Here is a 9,713-nt window from a genome sequence, read left to right as displayed (position 1 = left end):
TGGGAGATATTTAGAACTACTCCAGGCAGTCCTCGCCAAAAGGAGAATCAGCTTTTTTTTTTTTTTTTTTAAGATTTATTTATTTGAGATTGATCAAGAGCAAGCAAGCATACAGAGGGAGAGGGAGTGGGAGAGAAAGAAGCAAACTTCTTGCTGAGCAGGGAGCCCTATGCAGGGCCCAACTCCCAACCCCGGGATCATGATCTGAGTGGAAGGCAAACGCTAAACTGACTGAGCCACCCAAGATTCCAGCTCCTTGCACAGATCCTCCGAGTGCTCGCAGCAGCCAGACCCTAACCGGCAAGATCACCTTCACATCCACATGTGCACTACTGGTATTTATTCCAGAGTGCTCAACACCTGATCCCTTCCTCCCGCTTCCGCCATACCAGCACAGGGGTGCCTGTGCGCACACACACCACTGGGCTCCTAGAAAGTTGCGACAGGAACAGTCAGTGGTCTACTGAGGTCTCTGGGCTAGATATCTTTCACCCTGGCTCACATGGCCTCCGTGCACTTCTTGTCCAGCCCTCTGTGCAGCCACCTCTGGGCACAGGTGTGGCCCCAAAGCAGCTTGCTCTCTCTGCCCTCTCGTTTATGCCCTCGGGGACTGCCACCGGCCTTCCTTCCGCGGACGCTCACCCAGCAGACTCAGCCCTTCTGGTCCCTGTGCGCACCTGGAGGTGCAAGGAAAGGGGCCGCCCTCCGCAAGGGGACAGAGCGGGTGAGCAAAGGCTGCCTTCCCTCCGCCACTGTGCAGGGCGGCGTCCGCTTGCCCCCAGGGAGCCAGCGGACTAAGACGCTCGTCGGCTCGGCCTGGGCTCCCCCGCAGCTGGCCGGCTCGGCCAAGTCTCCCGTTCCCCGCCCTGAGGTCACTTCCTACAGTAAAGTACCCCCAGGTAAGCTGTCCGAGGCTCTGCTTTTGAAACGACCACTATCCCGCAGGGGCGGAGACGTCCGGAGAGCGGGGCCCGGGGACCCAGCAGAGGCGCGCGCCCCGCGGACGGCAGCCCTGCCCGAGGCGCACGCGGTGGTGTCCGAACCGCGGACGCAAGATCCGTTGTGACCCGTGGGAAGCAAGAAGGAAAGCTCGACAACGAGGTTGGTTTCACTTCCTCAAGTCAGGAGCCAAAGCCCCGAAAGCGTGCGGCTCTCCCTGCGCCGAGCGAGGTCCGGCCGGGGCGGGGCGGGGCGGGGCTCCCGGGGGCGGGGGCGGGGGCGGCCAGCCTTGACCGCCCGGGGTGGCGGACGGAGCGGGGTGCTGTGGGCGGGATTCGTTTGTCAGAAAAGAGCTTTAAAAATGGTTTCTTGCCGGGGGATCCCTGGGTGGCGCAGCGGCTTAGCGCCGGCCTTTGGCCCAGGGCACAATCCTGGGGACCCGGGATCGAGTCCCGCTTCCGGCTCCTCCTGTCTCTGTCTATCATAAATAAATAAATCTTAGAAAATAAATAAATAAAAGTGGTTTCTTACCTAGCTCCTTCTAAAAAATCACTGAGTTCTCAACGAGGATTTCAACACCATGGCTGCGCCGCCTGCAGCCCGGGGCGTGGTCCTGGGACCCGGGGTCGAGTCCCGTGCCGGGCTCCCTGCATGGAGCCTGCTTCTCCCTCTGCCCAGTTTTCTTTAAAAAAGATGAACCTAGAAAGAGCACAGGCTTTGACAGCAAATGGATCTGATTTTGAATGCTTTGTCCTCCAGTTATTAGCTGTAGGGCCTTAGGGACATTCTTCAACCTCTTTCTATCAGTGTTCTTATCTATAAAGTGGGGTCATAAACGTGCTTGCATGAGGTTTAAATGAAAATGGAGGGGATCCCCGGGTGGCGCAGCGGTTTGGCGCCTGCCTTTGGCCCAGGGCGTGATCCCGGAGTCCCGGGATCGAGTCCCACGTCGGGCTCCCTGCGTGGAGCCTGCTTCTCCCTCTGCCTGGGCCTCTGCCTCTCTCTGTCTCTGTGTCTCTCATGAATAAATAAATAATCTTTAAAAAAAGAGAGAGAAAGAATACTGAGGACCTGTAACTTCACAATTGCCACCCCCCCCCCCGCCCCAGGCCTGCACAAGTGAACGGGGTTTTAGTTCCCCCTTTTCCCGAGTAGGCTGTTCTCTCGCGAGGTCTTGGCACCACCTAGTGGCCCATCCGTCCATTGCAATAGTGCCTGGGATAAAACAGGATCGTACTTCTACTATCAACAAGCTCTTTGGTTAACGCAGCAATTCGACAAAAATACACTACATGCCGGGCACGGGTTAGGGACCCAGCTAGAGCCTGAGGGGCAACAATCATCAAAGAAGACACAGGTCTCCCCTTCCTGAGGCTCACAGCCTAATGGAGTAGACAATAAATAAACAACCAAAGAATTATTCTACGTTGTGATGTCATCAAGAAATAAACTCCTTCTGGGATAGAAAATAATGTAGGCAGGAGGAGGCCTCTCTGAGAAATACGTCATCAGCTTGGGAGGCTGGGAGGAGAGGGGATGGGGGTACAGAAAGTACAGGAGGAGGGGCAAGAACGTTCCACGAACACAGAGCACAGCGCATGCCCGGCTCTCCAAGTCCTGGACGTACCAAGCTTGGCTATTCAGGAACCAGAAGGCCAGCGATTGGAGGGAGGAACTAGGAGAATTTCGTGGTTTTTTTTTTTTTTTAATTTATTTATTCATGAGAGAGAGAGAGGCAGAGACACAGGCGGAGAGAGAAACAGGCTCCATGCAGGGAGCCCGACGTGGGACTCGATCCCGGGACCCCAGGATCGCGCCCCGGGCCAAAGGCAGGCGCTAAACAGCTGAGCCACCCAGGGACCCCCGAATTTTGTGTTTATAAACATTTCCTTAAGTGAATGCACACAAATGGTTAGGGGGGATTCTTCCGGAATAGTACCGGGTTAAATTTTAGTTTTAAAAAGGCAGGGAAGGGAAATGCCATTACCTAAACTCGGCTGTTAGGTTCAGCAGGACCTTACCCACAGCCATCAGTATCAGCTGTGTGCCCCACTCAGGACAGCTTACACCTGCTACCACCCTGCATGTTTCCTCATTACCCACAGAGTTTTTGTGTCCTTACCTTGCTACACTGGAACCTTGTATCAAAAGTCTAGAACAGTGGTTCTCAATCCCTGCTGCAGGTCACCTCCGGGAGCTCGTAAGAATCCCAGTGTCTGGGTCATGGTCCTCACTAGTTAAATCAGCATCTCTGGGATGTGAGCCTCAGGCACCAGAGCTTGAAAAGCTCCCCAGGTGATGCCAAAATGCAGCCAAGGTTGAGAACTGATGATCCGAAAGGATACTCACCAAGAGAAAACAAAAGAAAGAAAAAAAAAAAAAAGAAAACAAAAGATACCTCATTTTATATTCCCAAGTAGTGAAGGTTATGTAAGTAATGAGCCAGGCTGTTTTCTCTTTCAAGACCAGGCTTCTCCCCTGGTGGACACCCCCACTTGGGGCCTCCCAGCCCTGCCACTATGCTCTCATCAAGTTCCTGCCCAGCTATTTCATGGTGCAGTCTACAGACCTGTGAGCTGCGAAAGGCACAAGAGTGGTCAGGTTCATTCACACCTTCCTAGGGTGCAGGGCTCCAGAGCCAGACCTCCCAGCACTGCAGCCTCAGCCCAAGCTACACGTCAGAAAAGCCTTGGGTCCCACCTGAGACTGCTTTCTGGGCTATCAGCCAATTCTAAAGTGCAGCCAGGACTGAGAGCCATAGAGAAGATGGGACTTGTGCCTCTGAACTGTGGAGAGGCCTGCAGTGGCCAGAGTTGCTGTGTTAACTAGGGGTGCTGCTCTGAGGGACCCCGGTTGGTCTTTGTTATGTACTATTACCTCCTAAGCAGCCCAGTCCTGACCAGTTAAGGCTAGGATGAGAGTCCATCCAGCTGTCACCTGCCCATCTCCCCTCCCCTAACCCCTCCCAGGCAGTCAGCAGCCAGTCAGCAATGCTGCAGTGAGTTCCTCATGGGTCCGTTACCTACAAACTCCTTATTGCCGATGAAAGGAGCACGAACATCAGGTTCATAGAGCTAATGAAGTTCTGTAAGGAATGGGCGACGTGTGCTTAACCTGCACTGGGACCGTGTGAATTTTTAGATGAGCAATGACTGATGCTATTTTTCTGAAAACTACTGGCACACATCTCAAGGCCTAGAAGGGTATGTACCAGAAAGGTGACGTCTGGGTCGTGAGAATCCAGGTGATTTTAACTTTTGTTGTTGTTGCTCATCAGCATATTCTAGGTTTTCCATGATGAATATATATTAATCCAAAAATATAGTAATATTTTACTATGTGTAGTAAACATTTTAATACGTGTAGTATTTTTTAAAAGCTGAGCATAATCACACAGAATCAATTGTTTCTTACAGAAAGAGGTATACAGCTGGTCTCTGGGTGCTCAGATCACACAACTACACTTTTTAAGACACTTCCTGACTTTGCAAACCCGGGAGACTTTGCCCTCACAAGAGGCCAGGGGCCACATTGTACTTTTTTGGTAAATCTGCGACACAGGAAGCATCAAAATAAACACATTTATTCATTTTTTTGCTGTAGAGAATAAAACGCTTTCCTGTGTCTTTTTCAGAGGAGAAATGGATACTTCACTGGGTATGTGCAGATTTTGTCAGTGTTTTGCAAAGTATATTCCATGAAACTAGTTTTCCCTGGACAATAGATATGCCCACCACTAAAGAGAAATCGGTGGGGAAAGGGGGAGTTCTGTAAAAGATGGATTTCCTTCCCACAGGAATCTGCTGGGCCTTGCCTTCACTCATTTATTGTGCATCTGTAACAGGGGCTTGTAGACTACAGCTCTCCCCAAATTTATTTGGGCATCACTTTCCGGAAAACATCTCCAGGGACCAGTGCTCCCTTGAACAGGTTTTCAGGATCAGGCACGTTCAGGGTGGTATGGCCGTAGACGTCTGTGGCTTGAACAGGTTTTCGGAAACACAAGTCTATCCTTTCAGCACATAGTTCTTTGACCTTCTACCACAAAGCAGAGTAAGTGTGCCCTGACCCCCTTGCCTGGCCCTCACAGGCACTGAGCTTAGGTGACTCACAGTGTGCTCAGGCTTCTGCCATGGGGCAAGCTAAGCCTCAGATGAAGTGGCTTAGAGCCGAGAAAACAGACAAGGAATGGCCCAATAAACATTCACAATTGAACATCAAGCAACATTTTAATTTATTGTTTACAGACACCACTAAGTTACACTATTTTTATCAGCCTCCATTTTGGTTGGACACCAGTACAGCCAGAGGCATGGTGAGAGGAAAAACATCAGACATTTTATTAGCTACTGTAATACTTGCTGTCTCTCTAGGCAACTAGTCTCCCCCAGAGACATTTCTACCAAGTGCTACTGCAAAAACCCAATACATTTACACGGAAGAATGCCTCACTGTACATTTAAATTAAAAAACAAAAACAAAAACAAAAACAACCAGTTCAGGCTCTGCTAGAAAACGTGTGGTAGGAAGATAAGGGTCTGAAGGTGTGAGATGCATATAGTAACTAAAAGTGAACGAATGAGCACCTAGTTTCTCTGCAAGTGAAAAAAAACAAAACAAAACAATGGTGACTGCACTCCATCTGTGGGGCAGAATGAAACCTCTCTTTTACACCCTGCTTGAACATCAGGTGGCCATCGTGACTGCATGAGTGTCTAAAAGTGGCCTGTCATTTTAATCATCACCTTGCAGAGAGGTAAACATTGCATGGTCCAGCCACGTTCCCCAAAGTGTGTTCCTAAAAACATGATTCCTACAAAGTGCTCCTTGCAAAAGGAGTTTGGGAATTAAAAAGATTTAGATACTACTGTAGGCTGTTATCCACTTCCTGGAGAGGCACAATGTGTATTATCACATGGAAGGTTCTAGAAACCCCTTATAAAGAAATGCTTAAAAAGAAACGTTAAACTTTGTTTAACCCAGAGTTTCCCACATCAATCTGACATTGGAATCTTTTTTTTTTTTTTTTTTTTAGATAGCACATTTCATAGAACGTATTTTGAGAAACCATCCTCTATGGCTTTGAGAAACTCTTTGCAGAAAAAAAAAAAAAGCACAGAAAAATCACGTAACTCCTAGGATAATGTGTTGATCAATAGCAAAGAGGACAACAGATCCTAAAGATCAGAACCCCATTCTGATTCCACCCCAACACCTCTGCCATACACTGAATCTGCCTGAAAACAGGCAGCAATAAATTTTCCACAACTTCCTTCCACATGGTGTCAAGTGTTAGGCATGCTGACTCCAGTATGGAATTGAACACAGTCCAGATGGGGAAGCCCTATGTCATGCACAAGAGGCCAAGTGTTGATAGCCTTTCTCTCTTCTGTAACAATCAAGTCATTAAACAAACCTTGTTGCTTATTCCGTGTCTACAAGGCTTTTCAAATACACTTGACTGCCCTTTGTTCCTAATAAAAAAGGAACAAGAAAACGTACAGAGCATCTAATTGTTTTCAGCAAGAATGACACAAACCAAGAAATCAAAATGTAAAAGCTTTTGTCTGTATAACCAAATAATTTTCAAATGCTACAGGGAAAGGTGGAGGAAATCCATGAGATAACTGGAATGATGTTAGTATTCTATCATTTGCATAATACATAATCTTTTTATTCTCATTTCCAAGGAATTTCACATGATATTTCAAAACAGAAGATGGTGAAAACAAAACTCTCCAATGGTGGGACCTGGCAAACAAACAGTATCTCTACGCTGCCAGGCTGTCCACCAGCGCTCATACATCCACAGCAATTCTCGCAAACCGATACTGCAGAGAGGCGGGGGGCCTCAGCAACACGAGGCCCCTCTCCGCTGCCGGCTGGCTGGAGAGCATATCCAGCAAACCCGTCAAGCTGACAAACCCCAGGGCTTCTCCGCAGCCGACAGCCATGGAAAAGTCTCCCTGCGTGACAAAGCCGAGGAGAACTCTGGAGCAGTGAGACGTCACAACAGGGAGGGGGCCTGACCACAAGCCCAGGGTCAGAGCTTGGTCCCTGGCTGTAGGGTGCCTTCCTGCCAGACCCTCAGGCACACTGCACACTTGGTCCTGCCTCTTCTCTACTCTCTTCTTCTCTTTCTGTTTCCGTATCTTGCTCTTGAATGGGTCACTGTGCTTGCATTCCTGGGGCCCACAGTATAGCCGATCCCGACTGAGCTGGAGGAAGTCCTCCTTGGCTGGGACACAGATCATGGAGTGCGGCTCAGGGTTGCCCTTCCTCAGCAGGGACAGGCTGACCCACACCAAGGCCCTGGGGAAGCGGTCCAAGATGGCCAGGCTGGCCGCTCTGGTCATTGCTGGCTGCCCGCTGCCGGGAGCTCGCTGGGGTGCCCTCCTGTCCCTGGAACTGGGCCCACACCAGGCTGACAGCTGCTTCAGTGATTTCCTACTCCTACGTGAAGTGGGAGACACACATTTGAGGAGAAAACATGCAATCAGAAGATTGGGCACTACTGGAGTTAACATGATTTTTTAATACTCTATGTGGGAAAGCATAAAAACTAATTTTTTTACAGTTAAAAACAGACATTAATGCATTTTTGTATATTTTTCTTCTAATGTGTCTACTCTTCTTAGATACTAAAGGACTAAAGGTTTAAGAAATTGAAGGTAGAGAAAAATAAGAGAATCTAAGGCTGAGAGAGACAGTTCTAGGAAATGAAGGAAGGATATAAAGTTATGACATGAGTATAAAGCAAGAGCACTTTTTAAAAAAATCTAAGCACAGAAGAGAAGGAAACTATGAAATACCACCAAACAGGCTGCAGCAGGACACATTTCGTACAGTGGCCTCTCTGATATAACAGTGTTAAAACGAGCAGGTACATCACTCATAAATTCAGATCATTTGAAAGGAACCAGAAGAAATCTGATTCAGGGATATAAAGGGGAGAATGCTTGCTCAGAGTCTGCAGAGGGAATGTTCCTCATTACCTAGGGTCACAGACGCAAGGGGACTGCTCTGTCAGCAAAGACTAAATTAAATAGGTCACAGAAAACAATAGGTTTATGTCTAAGGATGACAATACTTTAAATCATCTGGCCAGTTAGTACTGTGCTCCAAACCAATGTGACTCAGCTGTGTCCCCGAGCCCTCTGTGAGACACACATGGCAGGACTGGCTTTCCCCTCCAGGAAGCCCAGGCATCCCTTTGGGCTTTGCATTAAGGAACGAAGGTAACGTTTACATCCTGTAGTCCGGTCAGAATGAAAACAAGACAATCTAAACGACATCCAGGAGTCAGGACACTTACCTAAGAACGCAGAGGAGACTGCCAGTGGCATCCTGGCCTGTAACCAACTTGGTCCCCACCTGGGCTGGGCATTCTGTGTCCATTACTTCTTGGGGCTCACTGGACCTGCTTAGAGATGCACCCCCTTCATCAGACAGCTCATCAGTGTGTTCAGGCATGGGAGCACAAGGCAACCTGTCTCCTCTCAAGGCATTTTCCTCACCACTTGGAAAGGCGGCCACAGAGGATTCCTCTTGGGCCTGGACTCTTGACTCCCACTCTTGAGTTAACTGCTCCCAGGGACAGCAGAAAGGTGCCAGAGTGCCAAGCTTAACATAATTGGGTCGTTTTGCAGGAGGGCGCCTAGTGAAAATCAAGGGGGAGAACCAATTTTGAACAATTTAGGACTGAACCATTAAAATAACTACGGCCATTGTACTACATCTCTACTTAAAAAACAAGCATACTGGAGCGCCTGGGTGGCTGAGTCAGTTAAGCATCTGCCTTCGGCCCAGGTCATGATCCTGGGGTCCTGGGACTGAGCCCCACGCGTCAGGTTCTCTGCTCAGTGGGGAGTCTGTTTCTCCCTCTCCCTCTGCCCCTCCTGGCACCTCCTACTTACGCACACTCTCTCTCTCTCAAATACATAAATAAAATATTTTTTAGAAAAACAAAAAACAAAAACAAGCATACAAAAAAATTTTTCCGGGATCCCTGGGTGGCGCAGCGGTTTAGCGCCTGCCTCTGGCCCAGGGCGCGATCCTGGAGACCCGGGATCGAATCCCACGTTGGGCTCCCGTTGCATGGAGCCGGCTTCTCCCTCTGCCTATGTCTCTGCCTCTCTCTCTCTGTGACTATCATAAATAAATAAAAATTAAAAAAACAAAAACAAAAACAAAAACAAAAAAATTTTTCCAAATATGGTTAAAGAATAACAACCAACTCTACTGGCCAAGCTTGTTTCCTGTGGTTTCAATGACAAAAGGTAATATGTCCCATAAAGCAGCCCCATGTAGCCACTGCACAACTCCAGGAAGTGCCATTCCTGAAAGACTCCAAATACATGCTGTCCCTGGACTCATACAGTGATGTCCCTGAACATGAAAACATTCTAAGTTCAAAAGGAACAGAAGGGGGTGGCTGTGAAGTTTCCCCTCACTCGACTTGTAGCTGGTGAAAAATGGTCCCGGGGTACTAGCCTCATTCAGAGACCTTTAGAAGGAAGTAAATGTCCCAGCTGCCCTATAAGAGACCGCGTCATTATCAGTTTCTCAATATACCCTTCCAGAGACACTTTATGTATGTATGTGCAGACATGTACATATTTTTTTTAAGATTTTATTTATTTATTTATTCATGAGACACAGAGAGAGAGAGGCGCAGAGACACAGGCAGAGGGAGAAGCGGGCTCCATGCAGGGAACCTGACGTGGGACTCCATCCCGGGTTTCCAGGATCAGGCCCCGGGCTGAAGGTGGTGC

At 48.7% G+C, this 9,713-nt stretch overlaps 1 protein-coding gene across 4 annotated transcripts in view; it reads right to left on the bottom strand.

The window, feature by feature from the left end:
- Nucleotides 1–1,472: 1,472 nt before the first annotated feature.
- The window catches only part of POP1 (POP1 homolog, ribonuclease P/MRP subunit), a 40,854-nt gene continuing 32,613 nt past the window's right edge, over nucleotides 1,473–9,713 (bottom strand). For 2 of the 4 annotated variants that reach the window (XM_072773949.1, XM_072773950.1), the window contains exons 15-16: nucleotides 8,255–8,596; nucleotides 5,150–7,392 (exon numbers count right to left, since the gene is read on the bottom strand). In XM_072773949.1, the coding sequence (XP_072630050.1) occupies nucleotides 6,738–7,392; nucleotides 8,255–8,596 (997 nt within the window). In that variant the 3' untranslated portion in view covers nucleotides 5,150–6,737. Of the gene's footprint in view, nucleotides 1,639–5,149; nucleotides 7,393–8,254; nucleotides 8,597–9,713 lie in introns of those variants that run through there. The other 2 variants (XM_072773952.1, XM_072773953.1) reach the window with 2 other exon arrangements.

This window comes from Canis lupus, chromosome 14, assembly GCF_048164855.1.
Source record: "Canis lupus baileyi chromosome 14, mCanLup2.hap1, whole genome shotgun sequence".
Classification (NCBI taxonomy): domain Eukaryota; kingdom Metazoa; phylum Chordata; class Mammalia; order Carnivora; family Canidae; genus Canis; species Canis lupus.
This window is presented reverse-complemented; position numbering and strand designations above follow the sequence as displayed.